This window comes from Oryctolagus cuniculus, chromosome 20 (assembly GCF_964237555.1).
Source record: "Oryctolagus cuniculus chromosome 20, mOryCun1.1, whole genome shotgun sequence".
Lineage (NCBI taxonomy): Eukaryota > Metazoa > Chordata > Mammalia > Lagomorpha > Leporidae > Oryctolagus > Oryctolagus cuniculus.
In genome coordinates, this window is record NC_091451.1 from 9,591,948 (window position 1) to 9,611,437 (window position 19,490).

A 19,490-nucleotide genomic window follows, 5' to 3' on the forward strand; every position below is an offset into this window, starting at 1 on the left:
ACATTAAAAAAAAAAAAAAAAAGAAAGGGGCTGTGGGAGTGGTGGTCCACTAACTGTGTGAAAGACTACAGCCCAGCTCTCTGCAATATTGAAGGTTTAAGAGCTTTGGCTAGAACTAAGCCAGTGTCCTAGTGTCATAGTTCAAGCTGCACAGGTCAGCCCCTTAATTTAAAAAAAAAAAAAAAAGAATTTTGGTGTCGGGGCCACTGTTGTGGCACAACAGGTTAGGGTACCGCCTGTGATGGGCGCTGCTTTGAGTCCCGGCCACTCCACTTTTGATCCAGCTCCCTGCTAATGCACCTGGGAAGGCAGCACAAGACGGCCCAAGTGTTTGGATACCCACCACCCACATGAGACCCAGATGAAGCTCCTGGCTCAGCCTGGCCTGACCCTGGTCATTGTGGCCATATGGATGAGCCACTGGCTGGAAGATATCTTCCATTCTCTCTATCTGCATCTCTCTTCTCTCTGTAACTGCTTTTCAAATAAGTAAATATTTAAAAAAATTTTTCGGCGTTTACTTTGAGTGATATCTCCAGTGTCTTCCCAAAGAGGTAATATGACCTCATATTAAGAGGCTTACTATGGGGCCGGCGCCACGGCTCACTAGGCTAATCCTCTGCCTTGCGGCACCGGCACATCGGGTTCTAGTTCCAGTCGGGGCGCCGGATTCTGTCCTGGTTGCCCCTCTTCCAGGCCAGCTCTCTGCTGTGGCCAGGGAGTGCAGTGGAGGATGGCCCAAGTACTTGGGCCCTGCACCCCATGGGAGACCAGAAGTACCTGGCTCCTGGCTTCGGATCAGCGCGGTGCGCCGGCCGCAGCGCGCCAGCCGCAGCAGCCATTGGAGGGTGAACCAACGGCAAAGGAAGACCTTTCTCTCTGTCTCTCTCTCACTGTCCACTCTGCCTGTCAAAAAAAAAAAAAAAAAAAAAAAAAAAAAAAGGAGGCTTACTATGGTTGTCACAAGTGGGCTGTGGGGAAGGCGGGTGGAGGCAAGGAAATGAAAATGCAAGCTCCTTAGGACCATCAGTGGCGGCAGGAAGGGGAGCGGTACAGCAGGGGAGAAGTAATTGGACAGCAGCTCTTGGGAAGAGGGAAACACGATGCTACGAACTGGGCTTGGAGAATCAGGGGAAAAAACCAGGAGGCTAACACAATAACCCCAAAGTCTTTGGTCTAAGCAGCTAGAAGGAAAACCCAGACGGGAAGAGTGGGCAAGTGTAGGCAGTGGTGAAGATGGTGAGTTGGACAAGTTTGAAAAATATATTCGACACCCAAGTAGAGCAGTCACGGAGGCAGCTGACTGGGAAGCTGAAGCTCGGGGCACACTTTCAGACGGGGCTATAAACGTTCGTGTCATCACGAATCCCAGAGGAGTGTACAAGAAAGGCAATCAGCGGCGGTGTCAGGGCTCTCTGGTTAGAGGATGGGGAGACGAAGAGGATTCAGAGGACGCAGAGAAGGAATACTGGGGGAAACACAGGGAAAATCTGGAGAGTTAGTGTCTCCCAGAGGAGGGGGTTATCAGCTGGGTCACGTGCCGCCGACCGATGAAGTAAATGAGGACTGGGAATTCCCCGGCGGGGTCGGCGCGGAGGCAGAGGCGTGCCAGCGCGTCACTGAGACGATGGGTTCGGGAGACACCTGGAGACACCTGGTACGCACAGTGCTCCCGAGGAGGGCGTGACGCATACGGAAGGCATGCAGGATCAGATGCTGCTTTCCAGCCTGAAGAAATCAGAGGCTGTTTTAGGGCCTAAGGAAGGACCAGGAGAAAGGAACAAGGACAGTAACGGGGGGCGGCAGTGGCTGGTAAGAGCTAGGTGAGAGCAGCCAGGATCACAGCGCACGTGCCGGGGCGGGCCTTGGATGGCCATACAAAGCTCATCCCTCATGACAGAGGAAACCAGCAGGTAAAACTGGTGGATAGAGCTGATGAAGTTCTTTTATGATTGCTTTACTTTCTCAGTGAAACAAAAAACTTAGAGTACCAGTTAAGAGTGAATCAAGGAGAGGATGTTAAAGGTTTTAGAGAAGGAAGATACGGAAGAATTCTGTCCTTGACAGCAGACTAAGCAAGTGGATAAACTCAAGAAGTGGAACAGGACTGCGTGACAGCAGCGCAGGTCCACTCGACACAGAATGACAGGAGAAAGCTTCAGAAGTTCATGGAGAGGGGAACTGAAAGTATTTTTTTAAAAAAAGATTTATTTATTTGGAAAGCAGTTATAGAGAGAAAGGTGGTGGAGGGAGAGTGAGAGAATCTTCCATCTGCTGGTTCACTTCCCAAGTGGCTGCAATGGCTAAGGTTGCGCCAGGCTGAAGCCAGGAGCCTGGAACTCCATCCAGCTCTCCCACCATCTTCAGCTGCTTTTCCCAGGTGCATTAGCAGGGAGCTGGATGGGAAGTACAGCAGCCAGGACTTGAACCAGCGCCCATACGGTATGTAGGCACTGCAGCTGGCTTAACCCACTGCTCCATAATTCAGGCCTCGGGAGGTGTTTATTTGGAAATCTATGCATAGTTTTTTCAGAATACACATTCTCCATAACATCAGCTTGCTTGGTGTGTATTTTTCTTCATGAACATTCAAATGCATGGATGTATGTGTGAAGCAGGTATAGAATTACATTTCATTATGGCTGGAATTTTGCCAGGGTAATGTGATAAGGCAAGGAATAACAATCCACTATGAAACCTCAACCGGATACCAAGGTAAGTAAGGACAAGCGTGTGGGATGAAGTGCAAAGGTGGAAGGATGAGCAAACAGGCCAGATGGGAGCGAAGAACCGACAGAGTTGGAGTACCTGTGAGAGGGAGACAGGAGATGGGGGGCTGGAGGTGGGACACCTGCAAAGGAGATTTGGAGGGAAACACAATTTTGGTAATGACAGGATCAATGGTATGGCCATGGAAATAAGTAGCCAAGGTGGGTGGAGAACGTGATCATTAGAAGAGTTTAGGACGGAAAGTATTAGAAGGATTCGCTACATGGGTAGTGAAATCATGCAGCATTATGACAGAGGAAATAATACTAAAGATCCTACAAGGAGAGGCCAGCACAGGAGCTAACATTTGTATCAAGTGACAGGAGCCTGCCTAGGAGTCCCTCGATGGTGACAACGAGAGCACAGCAGAGAGGACCCCGTTGAGAACAAAGCTGGGGGTGGAGGCTGGGAAGCCGTAGATGGCTGACAGGCGGAGATGAGGTGCAAACAGGGCACCTGTGGCGCGGGCAGGTGAGGATGAGAGCCATGCAGGAGAGAGGGGCCACCTAGGGGACTACGGGGAAGCAGCAGCCTCAAACGAAGCACAGGTGTCTTAGAACAAGGAAGCAGATGGTGCCTTTCGAATGCTGAGCACGTGGGCCTTCTGCTGATGTCTGAGTTCCACAGAACGCAGCTGGAGGGTCTGGGCAGTGGGGGGAAAGCAGAGGAAGTCAGAGACAGTGGCAGCCCTAGGGGATGAGAGGGGAAGCGAGGACAACCCGAGACTCTTTCTGACATCGAGGGCAGTCTGGGAATGTCATCCACTGAGGTGTCTCAAGGCCAACAGCGGTGACGATGCAGTGAGCAGTGGGGGCGAGGGACTGAGGAGGCGGGGCTCGGCCGGGCACGCAGAGCAGGGGAGCTGTGGGTGTAGCCTCGGAGCACAGCAAAGGGACCACGGCTTCTGCAATGGCAGCACATACAGCACCTTACGGCCCAGGCCCAAGTCAACACTCCAAGCAGGAACGGGCACTTACCAAGGACTCGACATTTCACATACACTGTCATGTTTCATTCTCATCACAACGCTAAGAGGAAAGTATTACCATTGCTATCTTATAAGGCCACAGAAAATAAGGTACCTTATATGAGGGTACTTAAAAACTCGGGGAAAATGAGAATGAAAAGATATTTACTTTGAGGCAAAACATAATTTGAAATGCCAACAACGGTGGACAATTAGCAACATGTTATTTCTATTCTTATCATAAAAGAATGTAGTGGAAAACAAAAGCCTACCTCTACAGAGAATTTTACAGTGACTGAAGACAGGTGCATCAGTAGATACGAAGAACCACGAAGAAGTTAGTTCATGGACCCAAGAATGCTACAAAATCAAAGAAGAAAAGAGAAAGAGAAACAGATATTTTCATTTTATATGCCTCAGAGTTATAGAACAGAACAGTGTCAGAATTTTAAAGTTAAACACAGAGAAACTGAGAGGAAAAAATATTACTTACAAATATCTATAAATTGAGCACTACCTTCAATTAAATGAAATTAATAAAACATTTTACTTAATGAAGACATAATTGGCACATAGTTGACTACAGTGTTAAACTTTTAATAGAATTCACTAAAAGAACCTAGTAAGATGTTAAAGTATCATTATTGGGTAAAAGTGATTTGTCCACGCAAGCAGAAAAATCTCAAAATACATGACTAAAATTCTGGTCAAGTTTCAAAGGGATTTAAAACTATGTGGATATTTACCTTCAGCTATTATTCTGCGCTCAGGATACTGTTTTGAACAACATGTTACTTTGAGATTAAGATCTGCATAGTTTCCTAGTATTTTTCTCTGTCTGCACATTCGCCTCCGCTCCTAGACAGCAGAGGCATGCCCTTGTAGGCTGGATGGCCAAACACAGTGATGCACCCGCAGCCATGAACTACAGGTCCTAGGCCAGTTTTGCATAAGAACACCTGGAGGGGTCTGGCGTTTGGCCTGGGGTTAAGTGCTGGTGAAGATGCCTGCCTCCCATACTGGAGTGCCTGAACTCAGTGCCACCTCTGCCGCCCTTCTCCAGCTTCCCAGCATGACAACCCTAGGAGGCAGCTGTGATGGCTCAAGTACTTCGGTTCCTGCCACCCGCATGGGAGACCCAGATTGAATTCCTGGCTTTGGCCTGCATCAAATCCTGAGGTTGGAGCCATCGGAGGGGTGAACCAGCAGACGGGAGCGCTCGCTCTCACCTCTCTCTCTATGTATATATTATATATATCTGCCTCTCAAATAAATTTAAAAGAGAGAATACTTGGAGGAATTGTTAAAGTATTTTTAAAATCCTTATTTGAAAGGCAGAGAAAGGGAGAGGCAAAGAAAGTGATTTTCCCTCTGCTGGCTCACTCCCCAAATGGCTGCAACAACCAGGGCTGGGCCAGGCCAAAGTCAGGAGCCAGGAGCTTCATCCGGGTCTCCCACATGGGTCAAGGACCCAAGGACTTGGGCCATCGTCCACTGCTTTCCCCGGCACATTTGCTGGGAGCTGGACAGGAAGTGTTAGCAGCCGGGACTCAAACCGGTGCCATATGGGATGCTGACAAAGCAGGCAGGGACCTAATGACAGTGCTGGCCCCTAAAAAACATTCTTGAATCCCAGCTCAGAATTTTGGAATTAGAATCCCTGAGGCTAAGAAATCTGTGTTTACAAAAAGTTCTGCAGGTGTTTCTGATACACAGACATTTCTTAGGAAAACAAACTAGAGCGTGGTTTTAGAACTGTGTTCTTTCTGAAGGGTCTTAAAATCCTTGAGAAATAACTTTGGGCTTCTGACACCTGTTTCAGCCCAGAATAATACCATTTAAAAAAAATTATCAACTTTGTGTATCTATTCTGCTTCTTAAAGTCTGAAAACCTCAAGACCAAAGTGAATTCCCCCATCCAGGAATTAAATCCATGATTTTAGTATCAAAACTGACCTAATCCAAAGAGAAAGGGGCCAGACAGATGAAAAGACCAGGACTGATGGACACAGAATATTCAATAAGGCCAAAGAAAAACCTTACAAATATGGTTCTAGAATTCAAATATTTTTATATTTGCCACAGCTTAAGACTTAATTCAATACATGATTGAAGCGCAAAATAAAGTCCCAAAGTGAAAAAACACAGAGCGGTGGGCTTTGATCTTCTGGCTGAGCACCAGTTGTGATGCCCTAAACCCATTACCAAAGTGCAGGGGTGTGAGTCCCAACTGGCCCTCCTATTCCAGTCTGTGGCTAACGAGAACCCCTGGGGGCAGCAGGTGACGACAGCCGACAGGGAAGACCTGGACTGCTTTCCCATCTCTGCTCTGGGCTTGGGCCTGGCCTGTCCTGTCGTGCCGGCCTTTAGGAAGTGAACCAGCGAATGAGCTCTGTCTGTCTCTCTTCCTATCTTTTTGTCTCTCAAATAAAAATTTGTGAAAGACACATATCTATTAAATGTACATACTTTTGTTACTTAGGAAAAACTATCTTATTATAGACTTACAAGTGAAAAATACAAAGCGTTTGGAAACAAATGCAAAACTTTGTGATCCCGCCTCCTACAATCCTAATTCTGCTGCCCCTACCTGGGTGTAGCGGGCAGGAAGGGGGTGCAGGGAAGGCAGTGGTGGATCTGTGAAGCTGTCTTCCTTGAGGAGATGATCGGCCCAGGAGAGACAGGATTATACGCTTCCCCACAAGCGTAGAGTCTGGCAGCTGCTAGATGCCTCCCCTGATCCGTGCAAACCCAGGAAACTCTGTTGAGTGCTGCGAAGGGAGGCAGAGAAGCCTCCAGTTTCTCCTCCCATCCCGTCCTGGATACTCCTCCAGGGGACTGAGTCTACACAGGCCTTCTCAGTCTCCATTTCAACCACCCACCTAATGATAACGGAGCCTCAGGGAAGTCAGAGTTGAGACCGGTAGTTCCCTAGTAAACACACTCAAGGGGCTGCTTCATCAGACAGGTGCGACACTTCCACTCACCTGTATGGATACACATGCTGAGCAGGAGGTGCACGGAGTAAGAAGCCAGGACAGCGACCACCAGCAGCAGGAAACTGAAGTTTGAAAGAACAGAGAATCAACCTCTCCCCAGAAAGTTTTTCTTTTTTATGGTATCTCATTACAAAAACAAATTTCCTCACATTCAAATATTAACAGGGACTGTCTCTGATTTAAGAATACACTTTTCCGGCCGGTGCCGCGGCTCACTAGGCTAATCCTCTGCCTGCGGCGCCGGCACACCGGGTTCTAGTCCCGGTCGGGGCGCCGGATTCTGTCTCGGTTGTCCCTCTTCCAGTCCAGCTCTCTGCTGTGGCCGGGGAAGGCAGTGGAGGATGGCCCAAGTGCTTGGGCCCTGCACCCACATGGGAGACCGGGAGGAAGCACCTGGCTCCTGGCTTTGGATCGGCACAGCGCGCCGGCCGTGGTGGCCATTTAGGGGGTGAACCAACGGAAGGAAGACCTTTCTCTCTGTCTCTCTCTGTTTAACTTTGCCTGTCAAAAAAAAAGTACACTTTTCTATATTTACCAAATTTTATTTAAATGGGAAAGGACTCCTTTCAACATCAAAAAAGAAACTGTAAAGAAACAAACTTTATTTAAAAATATAAATGTCCTCATTTTCCACTGTTGCTGATTGCTGGTTCAGTCACTCTACAATCTACAATTTTAGCCATTCTATACTCTTTTTTTTAAGATTTATTTATTCATTTGAAAGTCAGAGATGCACAGAGAGAGACAGAGAGAGTCTTCCATCTGCTGGTTCACTCTCCAGATAGCCACAACGGCTGGAGCTGCACCGATCAGAAGCCAGGAGCCAGCAGCTTCCTTCAGGTCTCACATGGGTGCAACGGCCCAAGGACTTGGGCCACCTTCCACTGCTTTCCCAGGCCAAACCAGAGAGCTGGATTGGAAGTGGAGCAGCCGGGACTTGAACCAGTGCCCATATGGGATGCTGGCACTGCAGGCGGCGGCTTTATCCACTATGCCACAGCGCCGACCCCCATTCTGTACTCTTGCTGTGCCTATTTCTTCCTATTCTAAGTCTAGACAGAAGTTTTAATGATGAAATCTCAGTATCTTCTCTTTTCCCCTCCCCCACTCCATTCCAGGGAAGTGGACCGTCTCCCCATACCTTCACCTGTAATAGTAAGGCTGTATTTTCTAGCATCTACTCACAAAATCTCTAAACAATGCAGCTTACACACCCCGAAAATGTGCCCACAAGGTAACAACTGATGTCCTTCCACCAACAGTGTGAAACAAATACACAAACGTGCAAAATCTCCTACTTCTTGCAGGAACACACTGGCAGGACAAGCTTCCCGCTCTACAGCTCTTCCCAATGCACTGTCCCAGCAGTTGAAGAAATTCTGTATTGTGGTCCACTATTACTACTGATTACTAAGTAGCCAAACCGAGAGATGAAAGTTCACACATCATTACGTGGAACTCAGAGGCCCCAGAAAGCAACATCAGCCACAACAGGAACATCTGATATCCTTCAGTGAGTACGTGGTCAGCGCTATGCACCTGCGTGGAAGGCCCTGACTTATACAACACTATTCTTCAAAGGAGACGAAACAAAAAAATAAGTCCTCTGATTATGTCTTGCTTAAACTTTTAATTTTAAATGACAGTTTGTCGACAGGATCAGATTCACTTGCTTATCAAGAAAACTGGAAGAAAAGCAGGAAATAAACCTAAATGAGACTTTCTAGTATATATTGTAAATTTCGTAGTAAAACAAGTCTGCTTCGTATTGACAAACAAAACAAACGTGTATCCGTTCCATTCGCCATGGTTCCGTTCCATTGGCAACAGTTGCAGACGCTAAGGATAAGGACGAGTTCTAAAGGATTCCAGGCTCAGTGGGAAGATTCACCTGAAAGCAAACCACTGTAACACCTTACAGTCACAAGATGAAGATACAAATGCTGGGAGCACAGGAATGTCTTCTGTTTGGGGCAAACTAGCCTGCCACTCTGTCTTGAAAGATGCCAAGGAACAGTCTCACAGCGCAAGCCTGGCCTCAGAGTTAACAAACGTCCTAACAACAGAGGGCGAGGAGGAGATGGCCAGGAACGAAAAGTTCATGCGCAAAGTCGCTACCTGGAAGCAATCTGCACTGCTGACAAACTATTCATTTTTGGCAAATCTTTGTTTTTTAAAGATTTACTTATTTACTTGAAAGGTACAGAGAGGCAGGGGTATATTCTATCTGCTGGTCCACTCCCCCGTGTCTGTAACAGTGAGGCTGGACTAGGCCCAAGCCAGGAGCCAGGAACTCTGTCCAGGTCTCCCACGTGGGTAACGTGAAGTCAAGTACTTGGGCCATCATCAGCTGCCTGCCTCCCAGGCATATCAGCAGGAAGCTGGATTTGAAGCAAAGTAGCCAGGACTCAAACCAGGCACTTTAATACTATCTGGGTTCCCTAAGCAGTGGCTTAACCTGCTACACCACAACAGCTACCCCAATAAGCCACTTCTTAAGGTTATAAATGAGTGTGGATCAAATTCACTCTTTTTTTTTTTTTAAATATTTATTTGAAAGGCAGTTACAGAGAGAAAGGGAGAGACGGAAGGAAAGAGAGAGAGAATCTTCTGTCCGATGGTTCACTCCACAGCGGCCTGGGCTGGGCCAGGCTGAAGACAGGAGCCAAGAGCTTCATCTAATTCTCCCATATGGGTGCAGGGGCCCAAGCACTTGGGCCATCCTTCACTACTTTCCCAGGCCATAGCAGAGAGCTGGATTGGAAGTGGAGCAGCCAGGACTTGAACCACCGCTCATATGGTATGCCGGTACTACAGGCGTTGGCTTAAACCTGCTGTGCCACAACACGGACCCCAAGCTCACACTTTTAAAAACAAGCCACACATTTGGATATTTAAAAACACAAACTAGCATCTATCTCTAGAAGCTATGGATTAGCAAAAAGATAGGAGTAGCAAGAAAAACACTAAAACCCCAGAAATAATTTAACTAGAGCTAGGATAACAGCGGCTTGCGGAAGCTACCTCTTTGCTTCTCAGTGTACTATAAAAAAAAAAAAAAGGTGAGGACCAGCTCTGCAGCATAGTAAGTTAAGCCTCCACTGGTAGTGCTCGGGCTGGCTGGAGTCCTCGCTGCTCCACTTCCCATCCAGCTCTCTGCTAATACACCAGGGAAAGCAGTGGAAGATGGCCTAAGAGCTTGGGCCCCTGCACCCACATGGGAGACCCAGAAGAAGCTCCTGGCTCCTGGCTTCGGATCGGCCCAGCTCTGGCCATTGCGGCCAACTGGGGAGTAAGCCAGCCAATGGAAGACCTTCCTCTCTGTGTCTCTCCCTGTCTCCATCTGTAACTCTGCCTCTCAAATAAATAAATAAATATTTAAAAGGGAAAAAAAGGTGATGGTAAGATATGAAAAAAACAAAACGACGCACCTAAACCCAAGGATCCCGGTGTTCGCCATAACATAAGCTAAGCCGAGAATGCCACTTCCCATGATGGCGTTCATCAAGTTAAACACTGAGAAGCCAAAGGAAACACCAGGGGCTCGCGGTCGACGCAGTTCCTGTAAGACACAAACAGCGGGGCAAGGCTGGGATGGCGACGCGCAGGTCTCAGCTTCCCGGCTTTGTGGGGCGCACCAGCTGCTTAGGTCTCCTCTCCTTTCCTTCCCGGCTCCAGGAATCTGCAGTTCCCCGGACACCATCTCCACCAGCACAGAGGCCAGGCCGGCTTCCGGAAAAGCCAGGGCTAACCTGCGGCTGCAAGCGCAGCAGACCAGGTCGTAGGACTGGGGGAGGGCGCCGATGGGGGCAGGGCAGGGATGTGGCCTCAGCTCATGTGATTCCCGAAGAGTCTCTGAGTCAGCGTGGGTCTGCTGCCTTCAACTGTTGCTTCCCAAATCCCAGGACTGCAAAAACTACTCTCTCTGCGCAAACTGAACGAACTCAGAGCGCTGCCAGGAGTGGTCAAGGAACACCTGGCCGTGAGAATCTATAGTAACTAGCAGGGTATCCCCGAAAACCGCCTCCCGCCAAACAGCAGCCGGTGCAAAGTCCTGGAGAGCATTACAGTCCAGGAGCTCGAGTTCACAGGCGGAGTGCGCACTGCTCCGTCTGCAGGGTCGGGGAAGGGGCTGGTGCCACCTCCACCCCTTCGCGGCGGAGCATCTCCGCGGTAACACGACCACAGCCCCTCGATGACTAGGTCGCCACAAGGAAAACCGTGGGACTCTTGCAAAGACCTCGCAAGGCGGGTGGAGGAGGCTGCGAGGGCGACGAAGGCGCTAAGGAGCGGCAGGGAGGCAACAGAAATCCCGGGGACCCCCGCGTCCGCTCGGCTGCGTCGCTCCCCCTCGAGCCTGCACCTTCCCGGCAGCTTTCCCAGGGCACGTTTCTCCCCCGAGCCAGCACCCTCAGAGCTCGGCCGATGGGGCCGAGGCTCGCACCTGCAGGAGCCCGGCGTCCGTCGGCGCCCCGGCCCCAGCGGCGTCCACTTACGTTGCTTAGCAACGGGCTCGCCTCTTCCGCCGCCGCTGCCTCTTCAGGCTGCCGGGCAGAGACGGACCAGCCCCGCTCCGCGTTGATGCTGCCCTGGCTCGCCTCCATGCCGCCGTCGGGCCGACTATCAACTCCATCTGCGAGCCACTACCCCTGGCCGACGCGCACGTCGCTGGTCAGCTAGAGGCGGAGCCATGCGCCCGGCCCTTCCGGGTTTCCGTACCTCAGCCGGGCAGTGAAGACCGGAGGGAGTCGGCGGGATCTGATGACGCCTACCGCCGTCCCCGGCGAACAGTGATGATGTCATCAGGGCCAGCCCCGTCCCCCCCGCCCCTCGCGACCCATTTCCGAGCGGCGCTGGAGCATGAGGTGAGGGGCTGGCGGCGGAGCCCGCAGCGGGGCGACGCCCGCAGTTGGGGCGGTAGCGGCAGCAGTGCCCTGGACGGTTCAAAGGGGTTTGTGGTCCGGGGGCGGCCACCCGCGAATTAGGGCCGAATGAGAAGGGGTAGTGAGGAGTCGGCTTCGTCCTAAGTCACTTGTCACAGATGGGAACCCGAGACCTGAGGTTTCTTTGCTTTATTTATTTATTTGAAAGGCAGAGTTACAGACAGGAGGAGAGAGAGAGAGAGAGATCTTCCATCCCCTGGTTCACTCCCCACATGGCTGGGCCCTGGCCAAAACCAGGAGCCAGGAGCTTCCTCCAGGCCGCCCACGTGGGTGCAGGGGCCCAAGCACTTTAGCCATCTTCCACTGCCTTCCCAGGTGCGTTAGCAGGGAGCTGGATTGGAAGTGGAGCAGGCGGGACTCGAACCAGTGGCCACGTGGGATGCCTGCCCTGCAGGTTGGAGTTTGGCTGCACCACAGCGCCAGCCCCCAGACCTGAGTTCTAATCTTCCTGCTTATCAGCAATGAGACTTTGAGTTATTATTTTTTTAAGATTTGTCTTCGCTCCACGGTTCACTCACCAAATAGCCGCTTAAGCTAAGTCTGGGCCAGGCCAAAGCCAGGAGCCTGCACCTCCGTCCTGGTGTGGCGCCTGGGTGGCAGGAGCCCAAGTACTGGGCCATCACCCGTTGCCTTCCCTGGCGCATTGGCAGGGAGCTGGATGGGATGCAGCTGCCCCCTGCACCACTAAGGAGCCCCTAATTTATCTACTTCTGAGCTTTTGTTTATGATTTATAAAATGATGAAGTGACACCTACATTCCGCCCAAGGCTGACACAGTGTTTACAACATGTGATACTGTAAGCACCTGGAAGAGTGTCCTAGTAAAGATGGCCACTGGTGTCTTCATATACTGGGACCACTTCGTTAGGAGATGGCCCCTTGGGCCCCAGTCACAGCCCTCCGATTCCAGATGTATTGTGTAGAGAACTGATGGAGAGGTCCGTGGAGTAGAGCGGGGCTGATGTCCCCAAGCCCTGTCTGGGTTGAAGATGCAAGTTTGTTGTGTACCGTAAACATCACCCTTTCCTGGAAAGACGACAGGAAGACAGTGGTCCACATCAGCACTCCGCAGGCTGTGTCCAACACAAGTTAGGTTCTCATTCTCAAAAGCCATCGTGTGTGTGTGTGTGTGTGTGTGTGTGTTCGTAGCTTTGTGGTGTCTTTTAAGTTAACGCTTTTTTTTTTTTTTAAAGGGTCTTTTTGAGGCGGTTTGGATTCTCAGGGAGACTTCTCAAAGCGGAAAGCCGTAAGCTAACTGGATCCGAGTCGCTGGGTTGGCTTGCTGGGACGTCATGGCCACAGCAGCTTAGAGAAGCGCCTGGCATTGTCTTGTCGGATCCGAGACAACGGTTCTGCACCATGCCAGAGATGGAAACCACCGAGAAAGACTCCGAATTGTTTGCTCCACCGCCTGAGGTTCGAGGAATGACAAACCTTGACAGGTCAGCCTTTAAAAAGACAGTCGCTGTACCAGTGCTTAAGGTGAAGAAAGAAATAGTCAACAGATTGATGAGAGCCCTGAAGAGGGTCGCACTGCAGCGGCCAGGCGTCAAGCGGGTGATCGAGGACCCAGCAGATGGCGAGAGTAGGTTGGTCCTGCTGGATCCTCGCAAGGTGCTTGGCCACGACTCCTTTGAGAAGGCAGAACTCAGTGTTTTGAAGCAGCTAAACGTCCATCCTCAGATAGCGGAGTATAATTTGGAACTCACTTACGAAAACTTTAAGTCGGAAGAAATCTTGAGAGCCGTGCTTCCCGAGGGTCAGGATGTGACTTCCAGCTTCAGCAGAGTGGGACACATCGCCCACCTGAACCTCCGCGACCATCAGCTGCCCTTCAAGCATTTAATCGGTAGGTGTGTTACGGTGATAATTCACGTATTGGGATGCTGTTAGCAAATCCCGATTTTAGTTCTTAGGATTGTTTTTTTAAAGATTTATTTATTTATTTGACAGAGTTATACAGAGAGAGAGAGAGAGAGAGAGAGAGAGAGAGAATGAGTCAGTCTTCCATCCGCTGGTTCACTCCCCAGATGGCCGCAATGACTGGGCCTAAGCCAGGAGCTTCTTCTAGGTCTCCCACGCAAGTACAGGGGCCCAAGGACTTGGGCCATCTTCTACTGCTATCCCAGGCCATAACAGAGAGCTGGAATGGAAGAGGAGCAGCTGGGACTAGAACTGGGGCCCATATGGGATGCCAGTGCTTCAGGCCAGGGCGTTAACTCACTGTGCCACAGCGCCGGCCCCAGGATTAATTTTTAAATGCCATATTGCAGAAGTAGGACATTTTATCATTGTCATTTTAAACTAGATCTCGAGTTGAGGCCCTCTTTGACCATTTTAAAATTTCTCTCCAGACATAAGCCTAGATTAAACTCGAATCGTTGGCTTTGGCAGCTACAATGAACAGAGGCCTGGGTACCCAAGACTGAATAGGCCGTCAGGATTATGTTTAGTATTAGGTTTTTTAAAAATTTCTTTTTATTCATTTGAGAGACACACGGAGAGTAACATGTGAGCACATTGGCTCCTGTCTGCTGCTTTGCTCCCCAGATGGACTCAAGACGCCAGCTGGGGCAAAGCAGGGAGCCATGTAACTTAATCCAAGGCTCTCACGTGGGTAGCAGGCACTCAATTATTTAAGCCATCATCACTGCCTCCCAGGGTCTCCTGGAATCAAACCCACATGGTGTGATGTGGGTGTCTAAACTGCTAGGCCACACTGTCAGTTTGTGTGTGTTTCAGTAAGAAGGTGCTACGCTGTTTATACTTCATTCAGCCAACTGATTAAGCCTCTTGTATATCCCAGGTACCATACTGTGTTTTTTAGTGCTCCTTAGTCTTTTAGAAATAATCTTATGTGTATCCAATTACATTTCCCAGGTTTAAACCTGAGGCCTTTATTTAAGAAAGTAGAAGACTTAAAAAAAAAAAAAAAAACTTACTGTATTGAGTGAAATCGATATCCTGTGATCTGATGGTCGTTTATAACCCTTGTCTGTATTCCTGCTGAACAGGAAGATGCTTGTCCAAGCATTAAGCCTGTGATTATAAAGTAAATTTAAAATATGTTATTGCAAAAAAGTTTAAAAAGCAAGGAGGAAGTAGGAAAATAAAGTGAAAAAAAAAAAAAGAAGAATCAAAAGTCTTACCAAAAAACAGACTTTGATTAAAGGGCATCAGTATGCCATTTCTGATGTAGTTTGTTTTCTTTGTCGCTTTTCTGCTCTGATAAGTATTTGCCATAAAGACCAATTTAAGTAAACGGACATTTAGGTAAGACTCTCAGGAACCTGCGTGTCTCTTCTGGAGACACTGTTTTGCTGGCGTGTGTTTCCAGCGTGGAGACATTCATTTCAAACCCACAGGAAAGCAAACATTGGCTTTGCGGCCGGCGGGGACAGGCGGGTGTTGTTGCCAGTGCTTTCTGAGACCGTTTGTTGCCAGGGCTTGAGCTCTCTTCTTTCCATTCTTTCCAGATTCCCTAAGGTCTTCCTTTTTGCTTCCTTGTCATATTGATACACTTGAGAAGATTTAGTAAAAATATGGAAGGGCAGTTCAAATTTTTTTCTTTGGAGACAGGTGTTGTGGTGCAGTAGTTAAGAGCACTGCTTGAGATGCCAGTGTGCGCTGTCAGAGTCCTGGCTCCTCCACTTCTCGTGCAGCTTCCTGCTAGTGCACACCTGCCTTGGGAGGCAGCAGACGATGGCTCGAGTACCTTGCATCTCTGCCACCCGTGTGGGAGACTGGGATGGAGCCTGGGCTCCTTCCTGGCTTAGCCTGACCCAGCCCTTGCTTGCTGTGGGTATCTGGGAGGAGAACCAGCAGATGGAAGATCTCTCTTCCTCTTGCTCCCTCTGTTTTTCAAATAAAATGAAAATAAATATTTAAAAAATTTTTTTATTTAAGAAAAGGTACCCACACATTTCTGTGTGTGTATTGGAGACTGCCAGGCATGAACGTTAGTAGTATGTTGAATTTTAAAAGTTGTGTGCTATATTATACACAGTAGATGCAGCTTTTTATCTATATCTATAATTATAATATCTATAATCCAAAAGGAAATACAATTCATTTGTTTCATATTTGCAGTTTTAGCTTTTATTTTACAACCAATTATTTATTATGAAATTTTTATCTTTTCCTTTAGGCCAAGTTATGATTGACAAAAATCCAGGAATCACTTCAGCAGTAAATAAAATCAATAATATTGACAATACATACAGAAATTTCCAAATGGAAGTGCTGTCAGGAGAGGAGAACATGATGGCCAAGGTACAGAGTACTGTATTATCTCCTGGTAACGTGTATGTCCAGACTAATGTGTAGGAACAGAGTGGATGACACAGATTAAAAATACTTGCTCAACACTGTGGATTGATAAAAATTGAGCACTTCTATATACTGATGATGGGATAACATTAACAGATAAAGCCTTTTCAGAAGAACTGGTTAAATTCTGGCATAGTGATACAATGCAATAGCCCATCATTAAATTTTTTTCCTCCATATTAAATTGCCTCATGACAGGTTAAGTGACAAAAAAGCAAGTTGTAAAACAGTCTTATAAAATAGTTATACCTGGAAAGACTTTTGGTTGGCAGAAACATATCCAACTCTGGAACCTTAATAATGGCCAGAAGCACCTTATGTGATTGGGAGGGGGAAGAAGCATATACGAATTTGGAATTCAGGCCTAGTAAAGAAGTTAGAAAGAAGACAGAATTTGGGGAATTTCAGACCTTTGATTCTTTGTCTGTAACATGTGGGGCTTCAGATGATTCCATGACTATATTTGTTTTATTTTCTATGTTCTAAGAAGTCTGTGATAGACCCAAAAAAATGCTGTATAAAGTCTGAGTTTGGCTTAAGATTTAAGCTTCCTTGTATATATTTCATTTACCCATAAAAACTCAAATGTGGGAGAGGAAAGAAAACATAGGAATGATTCATTCTAAACACTGGCTCTAATTTATAGACATGAAATTTGCAAAAGGTCCAAGTAATTATCTAAAAACACAGTAAAATACCTCAAAATTCAGTGACACATCTCTTCTGCCTCCTTTTTATTATCTGAAAACCAGAGAAAGGAAGCTTGTTTGTTGTGTGTGTGTACCATCTGCGACTTCGCTACATGCCCTGAAGATAAGTGTGGTGGGGTTCAAATTACAGGTTCTTCCCTACCCATCTGGTGACATAAGAAAGTATAATTAGCCGGTCAATTGGCCTTTCTGAAAAATTCCTCAAGTGATTTGGAAACTGCTTTACGGCCCTTGAAGACTGAGATGAAGTTATGTAGCTTTGAAGAAATGACTTTTCTCCTAAAAAAAAAAATTAATGCAAGATATGAATTGACCCTAGGAATAGCATAAACACCAGGGTTCAGTTAAGATGCTTTTAAGTGCACTTTGATTTGGTGAATGTGATTGTGGTGTGTGAGTGTGTGTGTGTGTGTGTGTGTGTGCGCGTGCTCACATGTGCACATGCACACTTATTCAGTGGCGGCAGCTGAAATTTAGGACCGAAAGGGACAACCAAAAGCCTTTTACCTCTTTCAGGTTCGAGAAAACAACTACACCTATGAATTTGATTTTTCAAAAGTCTACTGGAACCCTCGGCTCTCCACGGAGCACAGCCGCATCACAGACCTCCTCCACCCCGGGGACGTCCTCTTTGATGTTTTTGCTGGAGTTGGGCCCTTTGCCATTCCAGCGGCGAAGAAAAACTGCACCGTGTTTGCCAATGATCTCAATCCTGAATCCCACAAATGGCTGTTGCACAACTGTAAATTAAATAAAGTGGACCACAAGGTGAAAATCTTCAACCTGGATGGGAAAGACTTCCTTCAAGGACCGGTCAGAGCGGAGTTAATGCAGCAGCTGGAGCCGGCCACGGAAAGGAAACACGCCGTGCACATCGTCATGAATCTGCCGGCCAGGGCCATCGAGTTCCTCAGTGCCTTCCGGCTGCTGCTGGACGGGCGGCCGTGCAGCCGCGAGCTGCTTCCCGTGGTGCACTGTTACAGCTTCTCCAGAGAGGCGCGCCCCGCGGAGGACGTGCGGCGGCGGGCGGCCGCGGCGCTGGGCAGCTCCCTGGAGGCGGCCAGTTCGGTTCACCTGGTGAGAAACGTGGCCCCCAACAAGGAGATGCTCTGCATCAGCTTCCGGCTCCCCGCGGCCGTGCTCTACAGGCCCCGGGCCGCAAATCCAGGTGGGGACGGCGGGAGCGTAGGTGTGAACTGCAAGCGCCTTCGTGCGGCTTTCCTTGCGGGGAGGGGAGTGGGGGGAGCAGGGCGAGAAGGGCAGGAGATGCATATAATTAAATTTGGAAACACGGAGAATAAACTAATTCCAGTTACTTTGGTTCAAGACCCCTTGCCGTTCAGTTGTGACTAGCTTCTTCCTGTTTTATGCATTGTAATACCGTAACTGTTTATTCTAATAAAATGCTATTTGATTAAAATACTAAATCCATAGGAATGTTAATTCACATCTAAGTTGGCCAGATAAAGACTCTTAAAAATGCCTATATTATTTGTTATTCAAAACTATTTTCAGCTGTTACGTAGCTAAAACGAGTTTTCTGGATTTGTTACAGAGAATCAGGACGACCCGCCTGTCAAACGGCGGAGGACAGATGAAGCCTTTCCAGAAGGAGCAGCACTTAGCTAGCAGCGCTCTGTCCGGCTCTCCCAGACGCTTACACAGCCAGACTCGATTTGTGGGAGTTCATAAAACACTCACTTATGTTACTATTTAACCCTTATATTTTGTCCTGTCTTATAAACAAGATTATCAAATTAAAATTTAACCAAGTCTATGAAATCTAATATCTAAATTATAATGCATAATTGTAATTTCATGAGCTACATTATCATTTTTATTAGGTAACTGTATGTAATTATTTGTCAGTCTGGGGAAATTGTTTTGAAGGTTGGATAGTCGGAGGCTAACTCAAAAGGCACTGATAGGACTTTCTTGGTTAGCTTTAGTTGAAGAGTGTAGCTAAATTGTATATAACTTTTCTACCACCTGTTAACTCTCAGTGTGAACGTAATAAAAAATGAAATTACCATTTTTATTGCATTGTAGGTAGGGAAGCTACCTCCGGCAGCCCATCTCTGGGCTATCAGCTGTGTTTGCGTTGCTTGTGATTTGAGAATATTCTTACAATTTCTAAATGGTTGAAAAAGATTCCAAAGAATCCGTTTTGTGACATGTTAAAATGATGCAATATTCTAGTTCCTGCGCCCATAAATAAGGTTTTATTGGGAGCTGCGATGCCCCTGTGCTCACATCTGCCTCATGACAGGCAGCATGTGGAGTGGCTGCAGCACACCTTAGGTGTGACCCGGCACACAGCAGGTCACTGGCACGGTGGTGACTCGGCAGCTTTTTGAGGGCTGTGTGTAAAGCCATGCTACACGGGTTAGTTTTCATATCACCGGTACATCCCCATCGTGGCTCAACAAGAAGAGTGGGTTTTGAATCTTGTGTTTTAAAGGCACAGCGGGGTGTGAATCCTTTGGATACTGAATTAGATTACAAAACATCTGTAATGGGGCTAAAAGAACACACTGTACAGTGGCCTTGATGGACAAAACACTCACACCAGTATGTCCAGCTCACAGGCGAGCAGCTGCAGGAAAATCAGAGACGCCACAGTGGAGCTGCCACAGCAGCATTTTTTCATAAAATCCTCCACCTGCGGCGCCGGCATCCCATATGGGTGCTGGGTTCTAGTCCCAGTTGCTCCTCTTCCAGGCCAGCTCTCTGCTGTGGCCCAGGAGTGCAGTGGAGGATGGCCCAAGTGCTT

At 48.1% G+C, this 19,490-nt stretch overlaps 2 protein-coding genes across 4 annotated transcripts in view; one reads left to right on the forward strand and one right to left on the reverse strand.

The window, feature by feature from the left end:
- The window catches only part of SLC38A6 (solute carrier family 38 member 6), a 72,846-nt gene extending 61,475 nt beyond the window's left edge, over positions 1-11,371 (reverse strand). For 2 of the 3 annotated variants that reach the window (XR_011384849.1, XM_002719547.5), the window contains exons 1-3: positions 11,232-11,365; positions 10,167-10,297; positions 6,724-6,797 (exon numbers count right to left, since the gene is read on the reverse strand). Coding sequence is in view for 2 of the 3 variants with exons in the window: in XM_002719547.5 (XP_002719593.1) it covers positions 6,724-6,797; positions 10,167-10,297; positions 11,232-11,339 (313 nt within the window). In the remaining variant the exon portion in view is untranslated. Of the gene's footprint in view, positions 1-4,008; positions 4,097-6,723; positions 6,798-10,166; positions 10,298-11,231 lie in introns of all 3 variants that reach the window. The other variant, XM_017349424.3, reaches the window with a different exon arrangement.
- A 71-nt stretch (positions 11,372-11,442) lies between these two features.
- Positions 11,443-18,499, forward strand: TRMT5 (tRNA methyltransferase 5). Its single transcript, XM_008271876.4, has 5 exons — positions 11,443-11,600; positions 12,872-13,527; positions 15,826-15,950; positions 17,234-17,885; positions 18,273-18,499. Exons 1-5 carry the CDS (start codon positions 11,596-11,598, stop codon positions 18,344-18,346), a joined length of 1,512 nt encoding a protein of 503 aa, XP_008270098.1. The 5' UTR covers positions 11,443-11,595; the 3' UTR covers positions 18,347-18,499.
- Positions 18,500-19,490: the final 991 nt, after the last annotated feature.